General features: G+C 51.9%; 1 protein-coding gene across 1 annotated transcript in view; it reads right to left on the reverse strand.

Moving 5' to 3' along the window:
- Positions 1-4,613: 4,613 nt before the first annotated feature.
- The window catches only part of FOXN4 (forkhead box N4), a 28,929-nt gene continuing 17,729 nt past the window's right edge, over positions 4,614-15,813 (reverse strand). Inside the window, exons 2-9 of the mRNA XM_064271952.1 lie at positions 14,337-14,482; positions 11,334-11,458; positions 11,122-11,226; positions 10,495-10,622; positions 9,779-9,875; positions 8,561-8,768; positions 6,426-6,818; positions 4,614-4,891 (exon numbers count right to left, since the gene is read on the reverse strand). Of these exons, the coding sequence (XP_064128022.1) occupies positions 4,632-4,891; positions 6,426-6,818; positions 8,561-8,768; positions 9,779-9,875; positions 10,495-10,622; positions 11,122-11,226; positions 11,334-11,458; positions 14,337-14,482 (1,462 nt within the window). The 3' untranslated portion in view covers positions 4,614-4,631. The remainder of the gene's footprint in view (positions 4,892-6,425; positions 6,819-8,560; positions 8,769-9,778; positions 9,876-10,494; positions 10,623-11,121; positions 11,227-11,333; positions 11,459-14,336; positions 14,483-15,813) is intronic.

Here is a 15,813-nt window from a genome sequence, read left to right on the forward strand (position 1 = left end):
TGGGTTCAAACCTCTAACCTTTGGGTTAGTTATTGAGTGCAAACCACTTGCACGATCAGGGCCCTTCTGCCTGCCACAGGGGATGATAACAGCTTTACCCCAGGGGGACCAGGGAGGAATAAATGAGATAAACAGTGTTACTGTGCATATGGTGTAAGCGTCCTATGCGTGTTAGTGAGGGCTATTATTGTTATTGTTAAAATGTGAAAGATTTCTCATCCAGCAGGAAGAAAAGTTGTAGGACCACAATCTCTGAGCCTCAGTTTTCTCATCTGTAAAATGGGCCCCTCGCACAGATTGTGCAGGGTTGCTGTGTGGTTTCATGGAGTTGATGTACAGTGAGGGTTTAAACCCACGTGGCATACAGCAGGTGCTCAATGGTGGCTGTTTGTGTTTTTCCCCTAACTTGAGTTCACCAGCTCCAGAGAGAACCTTGATTCAGCCTGCAGCCCTTGCTGTGAACAGGGCTCTTGTCTAGCTTACGTCTTTGTGATCTTGGCATATTGGCCTTGACTCTGTGTGTACTGGCCAGTACTTGCCCGTGGTAAGGAACTCAAGGGAGCTCCCCAGCCCTCTCCATGGGGTAACCCTGGTGGCTCAGGCTTCATGCTCCAGTTCAGCACCCCAGGAGAAGGGGGGGTGCCACTGTCCCACAGGTCCTGCCAATTCCCCACGGGAAGCTTATGGGCTATGACCAACATAGCTGGGGTCACTCGCCTGCTGTCAGTCATTGCTGGGGGAAGTTGGTGCAGAGATGCTCTTGGTGCCCAGGCCAGGGTCACAGGTCCACCCCAGAGTCATGGAGGTGTTACAGGTGCTGTGCAGAGAAAGAGCCCAGGGCCACTGCAGGCACCCCTGTGCTGCCAGCCCGCCTGCTGGGTCTGCACTGAGGTGGGCCCAGCTCAGGACTTGCCAACAACACCCTGCCCCATCAGCCCACACGCTTCAGGACCCTAATCATCACGTGAATGTGTGCGTGCTTGCACGTGCACACGCACGCCTAATCTCCCTGGTGAGGTCACAAGCCACTTCCCGGATGGGCTTTAGACTTAAAATCTCAATCCATACACTTGTAGTGAGTTTAAAAAAAAAAAAAGAGTTTAATAGGGCCCCCCAAAATCCGTGTCACCCAGAACCTCAGAATGTGACCTTATTTAGAAACAGGGTCTTTGCAGTTGGAATTAGTTAAAGATCTTAGAGACGAAACCACACTAGTTGGAGTAGGTCCTAGATCCAATGATGGAAACAAAAAACCCACTGCCGTCGAGTCAATTCCAACACATACAGAACTGCCCCATAGGGTTTCCAAGGCTGTAATTCCAACACATACAGAACTGCCCCATAGGGTTTCCAAGGCTGTAAATCTTTATGGAAGCAGACTGCCACATCTTTCTCCTGCGGAGCAGCTGGTGGGTTTGAAGCACTGACCTTTTGGTTAGCAGCCAAGCACTTTAACCATTATGCCACCAGGGCTCCTACGACAGTGTCCTTATAAGAGACAGAAAAGGAGAATGCCCTCTGAAGATGGTGGCAGAGAGTGATATGTATATAAGCCAAGAAACACCAAGGATTGCTGCAGTCCCCCAGAAGCTAGGAGAGAGGCGTGGAGCAGATTCGCCCTCAGAGCCCCAAGAAGGAACTGACTCTTTCGACACCTTGATTTTAGACTTCGGACCTCCAGAATTGTAAGAGAATAAATTTCTGTAGTTTTAAGCCACTAAGTTTGTAGTAATTTGTTATGGCAGCTATAGGAAGCTCATACAAGACCCTTCTGCTATTATCTTCGGTGGCAAGTTGCCTGCTTTACTCCTCTGGGCCTCAATTTCTTCGTCTGTAAAATGGGTTTCATAATTAATAAGCCACACCTCACAGGGTGTTGTGATGATTGAATAAGCTAATTTACAGCAGGGCCTAGTACATGGTTGTTTTTAGTTGCTGTCAAGTCAATTCTGATTCATGGTGACCCCTCGTAGGGTGGAGCACAGTAGAACTGCTCCATGGGGTTTTCAAGGCTATGGCCTTTTGGAAGCAGATTGCCAGGCCTGTCTTCCGAGGTGCCTCTCGGTGGGTTCGAATTGCCAACCTTTTGGCTGTAGTCGAGCGCTTACCTGTCTGTGCCACCCAGGGTGTGACTCCTCCCGCCTCATTGTCTTCTCTGACATCGGGTAGCACAGGGTATTGCTGAGCTCCGGCTCAGGGAGAGTCTGGCACACAGACTCAGTCCTGCCGTTCCTGATTACTGAGCAGCCTTCCCAGCCTCTCTGAGCCTCAGTTTTCTGAGCCCCTACCTGAGATAAAACCGTGTGAAGCACCTGGTGCCAAGGAACAGGAAATGTGGCTGTTGCCATTTTATTGATAATGACAGACTCCCCCCAGTTTCTGGTGTGGTGGCACCTTGGCATTGGAAGACCTGGGTTCAGTGTGGCTGTGGTGGCGTCTCTCGGGGCCTCAGTCCCCCCCCCCGTTAATGGGGCATCTCACCCGTGAGGGCTGAGAGAGTGGCATCCTCCTGTACACACCTTTATACCCCACCAGAGCCACAGAGCTGCCTTCCAGCCCTTATTGAAGGGGATAGTCACTCAGCACTGAGCTTACAGTCTTGGCGGCGCCCGGACAGGGGGTCTTTATTATAGCAATTTAAGCATCTTAACTCATCGGGGCCATGTCGCACACAGCAGCTCAGCAGTGCTGGTCAGATGGGCAGCACCAGGCTGTTTCTAAAGTTCTCAGTGGAATGTCCCAAACTGTTGTAGTTGTTTTTGGTTGCCATCAAGTCGGTCCCGATTTGTGGCAACCCCATGTGTTACAGAGGAGAAGTGCTCCATGGGGTTTTCTTGGCTGTCATCTTCATGGAAGCGGTTTGCCAGGCCTTCCTTCTGCAGTGCCACTGGGTGGATTTGAACCTCCAACCTTTGGGTTCGCAGCTGATTGCAAACCACTTGTGCCATCCAGACTTCTGTCCCAGAACTAAGAAGGACTTAAAGATGGTCCTTTGAGACAGGGCTGAATGCCAAACCTCCCAGACAATAGGTTGAGCTGTTGATTAGCCAGAAAATTCTGGCTCTAGGGTTCAGGAAACACTCAGAAACAGGAGCTGAACATCCAGTTGGCCATGGTGGCACAGCTGATGCTGTGGTTTCTGTCTCAGCTTCACTGGAAGGTCTTTTGTTACCTTCTCTCTTCCCCAACCTATCACCCAGCTAGCTCCCCACTAACCCAACTGTCTGCAGAATCTGCCCTTTGAAGAATCAGTAATTGGCAATGAGAGAAGAAGAAACGTAAAATTGTCAGTAGGGCAAAGAAATAGGCAAACAAGCGCCATAAATATCATACATCTCCGTTCCGCCAGCCCCCCACTTTCGAGGCGGCCAAGTTTAACATGGTTCACAGTTTACTTCCTTCCATAGAAGAGTGTCTTAAATTCCAGTACAAAAACCTCCCCCACCCCCGCCCCTCTCGCTCCCACCCCAATTTGCTCTAGAAAGTCCCGAGCCCCGAAACTCATTCACCTCCCGTTAGGTGCCCATGGAATGGGTTTTGAATCCTGACTCTACAGTTAGAAAAAAAGATATCCGGTCTCTAGTGTTTAAAGATAGGATGCTTCAAGGTATCAAAAGTGCATGTTTGTTCTAAAAACAATCCCAAGGCTATAAAGGGCTAAAAGCCAGTTAGAGATGCGACTCACTAGTAATTGAGGAGTTAGGGTTGCCAGGGTGGGGTGAGGGACAGTGAAGTCTTTTTTCAGGGGCCTTGAGCTGGGCTTGCAGAGGTGGTGTGGATGGGCCACAATAAATATAAATAAATTTACAAACAATAACAATGCCGGGCATGACCCAGGGGCCTACTCTACAAAAGTCTAACATACTACCAGTTAGCCAGTTGCTATTGATTTGCCACCTATTCGTAGTGACCCTGTGTGTGTCAGAGTAGAACTGTGCTCTATAGGGTTTTCAGTGGCTGATTTTTCAGAAGTAGATCTCCAGGCCTTTGTTCCAAGGCACCTCTGGGTGGGCTCGAACCACCAACTTTCCTGTTAGCAGCTGAGCATGTTAAGCAGTCGCACTGCCCAGAGAAATGAGGCTGGACGTTGACTGGGCAGGTGTCCTTTGCAGAGTTCAGTCTGTTCCATCCAAGAGATGGTCAGCAGTTCTACGTTCTCCTTCCGCCCTCAGGGCCTGGCCGCTGGAGGCTTGAGGCAGATGTTTTATTCGGTTCACCCCAACTCCCAAGAGAATAAATTAAAGGACCTTCCAGGTATTTCCATGGCTCATGCCAGTGTGTCCTAGAGTGGGCTGCAGGTGGTCAGAGTGCCCAGTGGGAACCAGTTCAGAGAAACTTCATCTCTCAATTCTTGGGGGGCTTGGAGGAGTGTCATGAGCAGGGAGAAGCCCTGCTTGCCGTCCTTACTCCTCTTAGTCTAACTTGGGAGGGCCCAGAGGGTTCCTGTGGGGGGATGTAAGGGTGGTGGGGGTACCCAGAGGAACAGCTACCTGGCCCAGCCAGCAGTGTCGCTAGGCTCAGGAAGGGCCTATGGAAGTGTGAGCGGGCCTCCCTTCTCAGAATACTTTGCTCTGGTCACTTCTTTGCCAGGGTCTGCCCCTGGGGGATCTGGGGCCAGGGGGCACCTCAGCTCACAGCAGGGCTATGGGCTTGTTCCCCGGGGCACCCAGGTATGGAGAGGAGGAGGCGGTGGCAGAGGTGGCCACACTGTCCGGGGTGGAGTACGTGGCATACAGGCCTGTCACCTGCAAGTCTGAGAAGGACTGGTTGTTGCCGCCAGAGACGGGGGTCAGGCCCGGGCCCCCCAGGTCACAGTCAAGTGGGGAGTCTCCGAAGGCCCCCAGCGCATCCAGGCTGAAGCCCTCGTCCTTCATCTCCTCCCAGAGGTTCCCTTTCAAAGACAAAAGCATCTGAGTGAACCGGCTGCATGTCAAACAAACCTGAGTTCGAACGCTGGTCTAAGAGAGGAGGCAAAGACCATGTACAGGGTTCAAGGTTATTACTGCAGGAAGAGCGTGGAGGAGCCAGACAAGAGTTCCAGCCCCGCCCTCCCCTTCACCTGTGGGCCCTGGGGAAAGTCACTTTCGTCTCTGAGCCTCAGTTTCTTGGACTAAAATGGGTATGATCAGAGAACCCACCATGTAGGGCTGGCAAGGGTTAAACAAGATGCCATGTGAAAAGCACAGAGCCCTCGTTACGGGACCAGCATGGGCAGAGCTAGGGGAGCAACCAAGGTCCTCCCTTTCCTCAGCACATCTTAACTCTACAATAATCCTGGGAGAGAGGCAGGGAGGCTGGAATGTACCCATTTCACAGCTGTAACCACCTGCCAACCTGTCCATTTCTCTCCTAGATACAGAGCTCCTTGAGGGCCATGGCTAGCACACAGTAGGTGTGCAAATGTTATTGAAAGGCTGGGTCATGAGCCTTCCCTGAACTTTCCTTGTTCATGCATTCATCCATCTGTCCAGTCAGTCATTCATTCATCTCCTATTTATTGAGGATGACCTTGCTGCCAGCAGAGGGCCAGGACGATAACCAGACATGAAGTCAGCACATGGGCGTGGAAGCAGTTAATGATTAAACGTTTGTTGTTCTTGTGAGTTGCCACTGAGTCGCTCCCAAATCGTGGTGACCTTGGACAATGGAGCAAAACACTGCCTGGTCCTGCACCATCGCCATGATCAGTCACACATCAGACTGTTGTGATCCCTAGGGTTTTCACTGGCTGATTTTCAGAAGTAGATCTCCAGGCCTTTCTTGCTAGTCTGTCTCAGCCTGGCAGCCCCGCTGAACCCTGTTCAGCATCACAGCAACGTGCAGGCCTTCACTGACAGATGGGTGGTGGCCACGCCTGAGGTCCACCGGCTGGGAATCAAAGCCGGGTCTCCCGCATGGAAGGTGAGAATTCTACCACTCACCCACCAGTGCCATCTTGATTAAAAGCTTAGGCCTGGACGAACCTGTGTTTAAATCTGGTCCTGCCACTTACTCGCGGGGTGACCCTGGGCCAGTGACTTCTCTTCCCTTTGCCTTAGTTTCCTCGACAGCAGAATGGGTACGTGTGGCCTCTCAGGGCTGTTTTTTTTTTTTTTCTCCTTGCCAGGACTGTTGCAGGGCTGAAAGGAAATGGTGCCTAGAAAGTGCTTGGGAAGGTGCCTCCAAACCCCATTGCCGTTGAGTCGTTTCCGACTCATAGCGACCCTATGAGGAAGGTGCCTGGTACACGTAAATACTCATTAAAAAATGTTTGCTGTAACTGGCTCTTATTGGGTAGTCGAGAAATGTTTGTTGAAGGATGGTTGGTGAAATGAGGCTGTGGGGGTAACATGCAGACAGCCCTCCTATCCTTTGCTCCCCATCTTCTTGGCCCCCCTGGTTTCGCCTCTCCCTTCCATTACGATGCCCCCACCCCCCAGCCTCACCCTGCAGAGCGAAGTCCATGATGCTGGGGTCCAGGGTGTCCACCTCAGGGTTCATGTCGGTGGAGATGTTGATGAAGTCCACTGGAGCCCTCCCCATGGCGGGGTGGGGCAGGGGACTGGGGCTGTGGTCCGGCAGGGCGTGCAGGGGTGGGGTCTGGGCTGGGGCGGGGGAGTCTGGAGCCAGATGTGCCTGGGGCTGGGCCTGGTGGTGCAGGGGGACAGACTGCAGGGATAGTGTCATCAGGGGCTGGGGTGGGAGCTGGGAGACAGCCAGGCAGCCGTGGGCCATGGCCACTGTGGCGGAGTGAGTCAACACAGAGGCCTCTGGCTCGCCCAGTTTGCCAGGGCGCCGGCAGCTCTCCGGCCGATCTGAGATCAGCTTGTCCAGTTCCTCTGCAGGCAAGAGAGAAAGGTCACTCAGAACCCAGCCTGCAGTTAGCAGGCCCCCTCTCAAGCCTGGGTTCATACCCCAGTGTGAGCTGAGCCAGCCTCTGGGACTCTCTGAACCTGTCTCCTCATCTGTTTCATGGTGTCATATACAGCACAGGGTGATGGTGGAGATATAATGAAACCACAGATTGTGTAGAGTCTTTGAGGAATGACAGTAGCCATCAGATCATGAAAATGTGGTTGTCATTGTTGGGTGCCATTAGGTAGATTCTGACTGATAGTAACCCCATGTGACACAGTAGCACTGCCCCACAGGGTTTTCTAGGCTGTCATCTCTCTACGGGAGTAGATTGCCAGGTCTTTTCTCCCAAGAGCCGCTGGGTGGCTTCGAACCACTGACCTTGTGCTTAGCAGCTGAGTGCTTAACTGTTACACCACCAGGGCTCCTTAGTTCTCTCATTTGGAGAGTGCCTTATAGGATAGTCCTGTGACCCCAGGAGTTCGTTTGAACCTCATAACAGCCCTGAAAGAGGGAAGTAAATCAGGGATTACAAGTCCCATGCGACCGGGGCATATTTATTAACAATGCAAGGGTTCCTAGCTGCTCCCTGCTACTAAAGAGACATTTAGAAGTGTTGCTGGGGGTTAAAATTGGATCCCCACTAATGCTCTTGGATAGAAACAAGTAAAGACTTTGCCCTCAAAAAGTTTATCAGCTTACATTCCCACCGACTGTGACTGAGGATGCATGCCTATTTCTCCACATCCTAGCCCACACTGGGTATTATTATTTTTATTACTTCAAAAACCTCTGCTGATGTGGTAGGAAAGCAAAGTATGGTTGTTTAATTCCCACATCTCTGTGAGAAAGTCGTGATACTAGTGAGATTTAGCAGCTTATCCTGTTTTTGACCGGGCCTCTCAGTTTACCAGTCAGTGGGGAGGGTGAGGCATGTTCCACAGGATGGGGTTTCTCCAGGCACCTGCCTCCCCACCAGTGTGGCTGGGATGTGTCACTGGTTGGGCAAGAGGCAGGCAGAGCCAGGGCTGGGCTGGGAGGTGGGGTGTGTGGGTGTGGGGCGGGAGCGGAGTGTATGGTATGTATGATGGGGTGTATAGAGTGTGGGTGGGGGGTGAGTGTGGGGTGTATGTGTGTGGTGCGTGGGGGTGTATGGAATATTGGGTGGGAGGAATACGGGTTCATTTGGGTGTGTGTGGGGGTGTGTGCAGGGGGTTGTGGGTGTGGAGTGTATGTAGTATGTAGTATGTTGTGGAAACGTATGTGTGGGGTGTATGTGGGAGTGTGAGTAGTGTGTGTTGTGGGGGTGTGTGTGGTACAGATGTGATATGTTGTGAAGGTGTGTGTTTCGGTGTGTGTGTATGTTTGTGTGTGGTGTGTATGGGGATGTGGGTGTGAGTGTGTGTGGTATATTGTGGAGGTGTGTTTGTGGCATGTGTGGATACCTGTGGTGCGTGTGCAGTTTGTGTAGTGTATGCTGTGTGTGTGGGGTGGGGTATGTGTGGGCTGTGTTGTGTGTGGGCTGTATTGTGTGTGCTGTGTGTTGTGTGTGGGGTATGTGTGGTGTGGGGTATGTGGGGTGTGTGGGGTGTGTTGTGCGTGGGGCGTATGTTGTGTGTGGGGTATGTGGAGTGTGTGGTGTGTGTGGCGCGTATAGTGTGTGTGCGTGGCATGTCTGTGCGGTTGTGTGTGGTGTCCATGTGTGTTGGCAGTCTGGGGACCTTACCGGGGTTGGCCATGCTCCGGTGGATGGCTGCGAGGTCCTTCCTTTTCCACTTGTGCATCTCCTCCTCCATCTTGTCGATGCGAGCCAGGTTCAGGGCCCACAGGCAGCCCTTGCGCGAGGAGCCGCTCATCTTGTTCTCCACCTTCTCGAAGCACTTGTTCAGGGACAGGTTGTGCCGCACTGAGTTCTTCCAGCCATCGGGGGCCGTCTGTTGGGGGAGAAATGGGCACTCAGGAGACCCCTTCAGAGAGCTCCCTATAGCCTCCTTCCTCTCCTGGGGGCTTTCAAGCTCAGAGGCCTAGAGGGGTGGGGCAGAAGAGTGGTAGGGGTAAGATGACAGCGGCCAACTGCAGCCTCGAGTTGGAGAGACAAGAAATAGTGGGGACTGTGGAAAATTGGAGGGCACATGGCCTGATTAAAGGAGTGGCCACTATTCAGCTCCAGGCAACTCTTACTACTCAGGAACAAGGCCCAGGGCTACCGGATCTTCCACCCTTTCTCTCCTTCTCAGGAAGCCAGTGAGAATGATGCTAATAAACGGATAACTGGGCAGGTATGTTAAATGCAAATCGTATTTAACTGCCCATATTTTATTGGTGGATTACCAGCTAGCGCAGTGCACCTCACACCTTACACACACACGCACACACACAGCATTGTGCTGCAACATATCTGCTGCAGACACTGTCCAGGCCAGGGATCCTGCAGCGTGGTACCCTCTGACCTCACAGAGCACACACCTGCTCCCCTTTTTGCTTTGATGCTAACAAGGAGAACATGACTCATGGCCAACCCTGTGCCAGATCCTTGGCATGCAAAATCCTCACTAACCTTCCCAGGTGGGTAGTATTCTCCCCATTTTCCGGATAAGGATACTGAGACTCAGAGAGGTAAAGTTTGCTGCCAGGTCTATGCTTTTCATCATCATGTACTGAGTCTTTGCTGAATAACTGGGTTGTCCCCTTTGCCCACTGGGGTGCCTGGTGAACTCCTCTTCACCTGTCAGAACCCAACACAAATGTCCCCTTCCCTTTCTGGATGTCTAGGCCCATGTCTCTGTGTGAGTGTACATGTACAAGTGTCCTTACTGCCAGGTTTGCATACATAACTGGGGTGGAAGAGGGTGGCCCAGTTTGGCCTGGGTTAGCCCTGGATTCTGGCAGTGCGGGGAGAGCCCAGGGCAGTTCCAGAAACCTTCCCTGGGCCGGGGCACCTCACCTTGAAGTAGGGGAAGTGCTCCTTCATGAAGCTGTAGATCTCGCTCACGGGCAGGCTGCCTGTCTTGCTGTTCTTCAGGGCCATGGCGATCAGACAACTGGGGCCAGAGGTGAGGCAGGTGGGCACGGAGGGGTCCCAGGCCACCAGCCCAGGATCCCTTCTGCCAGGAAGCCTGCCCTGATGTACCCCACCTGTACCTGCCCTACACACTCACACAGCATTAGTTCTCGATACCTTTTCACACTCCAAACATCTTTCCCACTCCCTGCCCCCTTCCTTGGCCCTGAGCTCACCTACTAGTATTGATTTGAGAAATCTTGTTTTTTCTTCCTTATCTCCTTCCCAGAATTAATGTCTCTGGGGCTTTAAACCTAGGCTGCTTTCCCCCTCCCTAGACTTCTGTGAGGTACGCATTACTATTGTTATAACTTTTTACATCCGAGGAAACCATAGCTAAGAAAGGTCAAGCCACTTCCCCAAAGCCACACAGCATGTGAGTGACAGAGCAGGACATTGGTCAGCGTCATGGGTGCTGAATGACCATGTGCTAGTCCTGCCTGAGACCAGGTACCACCTGGGTGTTCTCCCCCATACGCTGAAACCTCCCCCTGAGAAGTCTGGGCACCACGCTTAGCTGTCTGAGAGGCCCTAGAGACAGCCCTTACCCTTTTCTCCCTGAGTGCCTGCAGCCCCCCCAGGCCCACCCTGGACCTCACCTGTATGAGTAGATGGGCTTGGGGTAGTGTTTGGGGTGCAGTTCCTGAGACGAGTGCATGGCCACACGGGGCTGGGGGTAGGGAGGCTGCACCCCAAATGGGGAGCCATATAGGCCCGCCGGGGAGCACTTCCCATGGGCAGGGGCAGGGCAGCAGAGAAAGAGTGAGAAGGTGAGAGAAAGCATAAGTCAAACACAGTGAGACCCCCCCCGCTCCCCGCTCCTGCCCCAGCCTCAAAAACTGCAAAGCAGGTTCATAACCCCAGGAGACAATCTTGTCCCACCCATGGCAGGAGTTTTGGGGAGACTGAATGAGTAACCCCAAGACATGGGCATAGTACCAAAAAAAAAAAAAAACCAAACCTGTTGCCGTTGAGTCAATTCTGACTCATAGCGACCCTGTAGGTCAGAGTAGAACTGCCCCATAGAGTTTCCAAGGAGCGCCTAGTGGATTTGAACTGCCAACCTTTTGGTTAGCAGCCGTAGCACTTAACCACTGTGCCACCAGGGTTTCCAGTGGGCATAGTAGGGAATATTCATGTTGTAAACCGAGGCTCAGAGAGGTCCCTGGCTTGCCCAAGCCAGGGGTATCTGCCTTGGAGTCCCGGGCTCCCCGAGCCCGGGGTACCTGCTGGCCCTGGGGGAGTGGGAACTGCGGCTGGGTGGTGGGCGCATAAAGCTGTGGCTCCTGCTGGCCTGCAGAGGGCTGGCCCCTCACTGGGAATGGGCTTATCTGCCAGGGCAGGGAGAAGAGGAGACAGAGGGTCAGGATGGAAGCAGGTACATTACAGTCCTAGGGGAAAACCCCCTTCCCTCCCCGACCCATGCGGTGGTCCTTACACTGGCTTCGTGGCTGGCCAGAGGGCCCAGGCCCAGGATGCCTGGGGGGGCCATGCCAGCTGGCCCATGGAGCAGGGGACCTGAGGTGGCTCCCACATGCAGGTCAGCCACCCCTGCCAAGGCACCTGCAGGAGGGAAGCACAGAGACACTGCCAGGCTGGAGGACTGGTGGCCATGGGCAAGAATAGCCCAGTCCCTGAGTGTTCCCAGAGGATGGGGCCACCCCCCACCCTCAGGACCAGGTGCACAGCAGGTACATGCAAATCACATCCTTGGAATACAGTGGTGAAGGGTGGGGCTCCTACCAGCTGGGTAAACTTGGGCCAGCCTCAGTTTCCCCATCTGTACAATAACAAAAAACAACAACAACAAAAAATCCATACCTATTGCTGTCGAGTCAATTCTGACTCATAGCAACCCTATAGGACAGAGTAGAACTGCCCCACAGAATTTCCAGGGAGCAGCTGGTGGATTCGAACTGCTGACCTTTTGGATAGCAGCCATACCTCTTAACCACTGTGCCACCAGGACTGTATCTGTACAACAGGGCTAATACCTACCTATAAAGTTGTGAGGGTTAAACAAGATATATCTATAGAGTGCTGAGCACATTTTTGGACATAAGATAATATCTCAATAAATATGAGTATAACAATAATAATAATGTAATATCTTGGCTCCTGTCCTTCATGAAGCTAAAACACCAATCCATTGTTCACTCTCTCCTCAAAAACATTCCATGGCTCCCCAGTGCCTCTAGGTTTAGGTCCAAATGCCTTCTTGTTCTTTCTCCTCTTTGCCAAGCCTTACTCCTCTGCCAAGGATTAGCTCAGGGATAGCAGAAGTACCCACCCCTTCCATGTCTGGCCTGTGACAGACATTGCTAATCTATTGAAGATTCTCACTGTACCTGCTTGATTTCAGGCAGCTACCTCCAATCAAGCAAGCTGCAAAATGATCCAGCCCTAGAGCCACCTCTTCCAGGAAGCTTTGCAGATCCCTTAGCTCTCTCCTGAGTTCTGACTGCCATCCAGGATCATCCTTTGTGCCTTGTCATGTCTGCCTTGTCCTTTTTTCTCTGGCCAGTCGATTAGTTCCCTGAAAATCAGGACTACATCTGATATGACTCAGTGCCCCAAATGCCTGGCACAGTGCCAGGTCCTCAGGAGGCTCCCAGTAGAAGCAGTGGAGGAGGAAGAGGCCCTGGGCCACTGGCGTGGCTTCTTTATTTCACAGTTACCATTTATTGAGCACCTACTGTATGTGAGGTGGTTTCCATATGGAATCCTCACAATACCCCTTGAAGGCTCTTCTACTATCCTTTCACTACAGGTAAGGAAACAGCTCAGAGTGGAAGGCACTTGCCCATGTCACACAGCTGTACCCCGAAGCTCCAAACCAGGGGTCAGGCAAACTACAACCAGCAAGCCAAATTTGACCCAAGGCTTGTTTTTGTAAATAAAGTTTTATCGGCACACAGCCACGCCCAACCACTTACATATTGTCTATGGCTGCTTTTCCACTACAATGGTAAAGTCGAGTAATTGTAACAGAGACCATACATATGACCTACAAAGTCTAAAATATTTACTACTTGGCCCTCGATGGAAAAAAGTTTGCCAACGTCTACTATAATGTTTTGGACTTGTCCAAAGAAAGAAATACTCCTAGGCGCTACTTTTTCAACTATTGGTATCTTAAGTATATTGCAGTGATTGGTTTTTTGCTGCTGCTGTTTATTTTCCTTCAATATTTTCTGTCTTTAGGCATCTAATCCATTTGTTACTAATACAACTGATATTTTTTTGTTGCCATCAAGTGGGCTCCAATTCATGATGACCTTGTGTATAACAGAACGAAACATTGCCCCATCCTGCGTCATCTTCACGATTGTTGGCATGTTTGAGTCCATTCTTGTGGCTATTGTGTGATGCCTTCCAACCTAGGGGCTCATCTTCTAGCACTATATATTGGACGCTATTCTATTGTGATCCATAGGGTTTTAACTGGCTAATTTTTAGGAAGTAGATTGCCAGGCCTTTCTTCCTAGTCTGCCTTAGTCTGGAAACTCACTGAAACCTGTCCACCATGAGTGTCCCTGATAGTATTTAAAATACTGTTGACATACCTTCTAGTATCACAGCAACAAAGAAGCCACCACAGTACAACAAACTGACAGGTAGTGGATGACTGCAACTAGCTGCCATTATTGAGCACCCACTATGTACCAGGCCCTGTACTCAGCCCTTTCCCTGCTTCATCTCTCTAATCTCCTGGATCAGGGGTCAGCATTCTTCTATAGTGTGCAGGTAGTAAATATTTTGAAGTCCCAGGATGGTGCAAACAATTAAGCACTTGAATACTAACCAAAAGTTTGGCAGTTTGAACCCAGCCAGGGGTGCCTTGGAAGATAGGCCTGACACAATCTGCTTCCAAAAGGTCACAGTCTTGAAAACCCTATGGAGCAGTTCTACTCTGTACATGTGGGGTCGCCATGAGTTGGAATCAACTTGACATCAACTAAGAGCAAGTAAATAATTTAGGTTTGCCAATCACAAATGGCCTCTGTCCCATATTCTTGTCTTTTTAAAAAACTTTTTTTCCCTTTTTTTTTTTCACAACTCTTCAAAGATGCAAAAACCATTCTTAACTCAAAGGCTGTACAAGAATAGGCCCCAGACTGGATTTGGCCTGGGGGCTGTAGTTTGCTGACTATCCTCGTTGTTCAAGATGCACCAGGGTAGGGGCAAGTCTGTCTTTATTCATCATTGAAACCTCACCACTCACAGGGCCCAGCAGACTGTAAATTAGGAAATGAATGAACCACTCTGCTCTGAGGAAGGTAGAATGAGTCACGTTGTACAGGTTCAGAAATAAAGGCCCAGAGAGGGGGAGTGACCTGTCCAGGGCCACACAACAGATGGGGGCAGCACTGTGAGTTGAAGCCACCATATGCGCCACCCCCCCCACCCACACCCCGTCCCGCCTTGCCCCTGAACCTACCTGCGTGCGGCTGTGGCGCACTGGGGCCGCCCAGATCCACACGGCCACTCGCCATCTGCTGCAACCGTGGTACGTCCACGGCCGTGAGCCACGACAGCGACTGCAGGTCCCCAGGAAGGTCATCATCACTGGCGGTGGCCAGGAGCCTGAAGGGAGGGGCAGGGAGCAAGAGCCGGCTCCGGGGCGCTCCCCTAAGTCTGAAATCATCCCCTTAGCGCCTCACCTTCCCAAGCCTCCCTCCCCGGCTCCCCAACCTCCCCCTCCCCGGCTCCCCAACCTCCCCCTCCCCAGGGCCACCAGGGAGATCTGGTCCTAGGACCCCCCCTTTGGCAGCCAGATGGCATATCCTCAGATCAACCCACCCTCTCTTATTTAACACACATTACTTAGCACCTGTTACTCCTGTTAGTTGTCCTTGAATCCATTCCATCTCATGGCGACCCCAGGTATGCAGAGTAGAACTGTGCTCCACAGGGTTTTCAAGGCTGTGACCTCTGAGAAGCAGATCTCCAGGCCTGTCTTCCAAGGTGCCTCTGAGTGGGTTTGAACCACCAACTTTTCGGCTAGTAGTCGAGCTCTTACCCACTTATACCACCACCACAATAATAACACACACAATGGTTGCTGAGTGCTGACAATGTGCCAGGTAGCCTGTCAAGTCCTTCACAGGGATTGACCCATGTGACACTCCCAGTCACCCTATGTTGTTGTGGGTAGCTGCTGTTGAGTTGGCCCCTGGCTCATGACGACCCCAGGCAAACGGGATTAGACCGCTGTGATCCATCAGGCTTTCATTGGCTGATTTTCGTAAGTAGATCAGGCCTTTCTTCCTAGTTCGTCTTAGCCTGGAAGCTTCGCTGCAGCCTGTTCAGCATCACAGCAACATGCAAGCCACCACTGTGGTGGCCGCACATGAGGTACCCTGGCTGGGAATCAAACCCAGGTCTCCCATGTGGAAGGCCAGAATTCTACCACTGAACCACTGACTCTATGAGGCAGATAATAATGTTATTCCCATTTTACAGATGGGAAAGCTGAGACTCAGTAAGCTTGCGTAGGAGCTGTGTGGGCCATGAGAGGAGGATCTGACCTGAGTCTATGGCCAGGGTCCCTCTCCCCATGGTAGAACCAGGGCCACTACCACAGGACCCAGGCTGCCACACCTTGGCCCACGTGGATGGCGTGGGGTTTGAAGAGCAGCCTGTGGGTGGCAGCGTCACATGCTGACCCTGCATGGGGTCCTGAGTGCCTGCTACAGCCAGGCCTGGGGCTCAGGGCTCAATGGTCATGTTCTTATTCAGCCCCACAGCAGCCCTGTGAGGTAGGCTCTGTCCATGTTCCTCTTTTACAGATGAGGAAACTGAGGCTCAGAGCACCAAATCATTTGCCCAAGGTCACACGGAACAGTAAGCAGTGGGACTAGAACCCAGGCAACATGGTCCGGAATACTGGCTCCTTGCTGTGACCCCAGACAGCC

The sequence above is a fragment of the Loxodonta africana genome, chromosome 19 (genome assembly GCF_030014295.1).
Source record: "Loxodonta africana isolate mLoxAfr1 chromosome 19, mLoxAfr1.hap2, whole genome shotgun sequence".
Taxonomy (NCBI): Eukaryota; Metazoa; Chordata; class Mammalia; order Proboscidea; family Elephantidae; genus Loxodonta; species Loxodonta africana.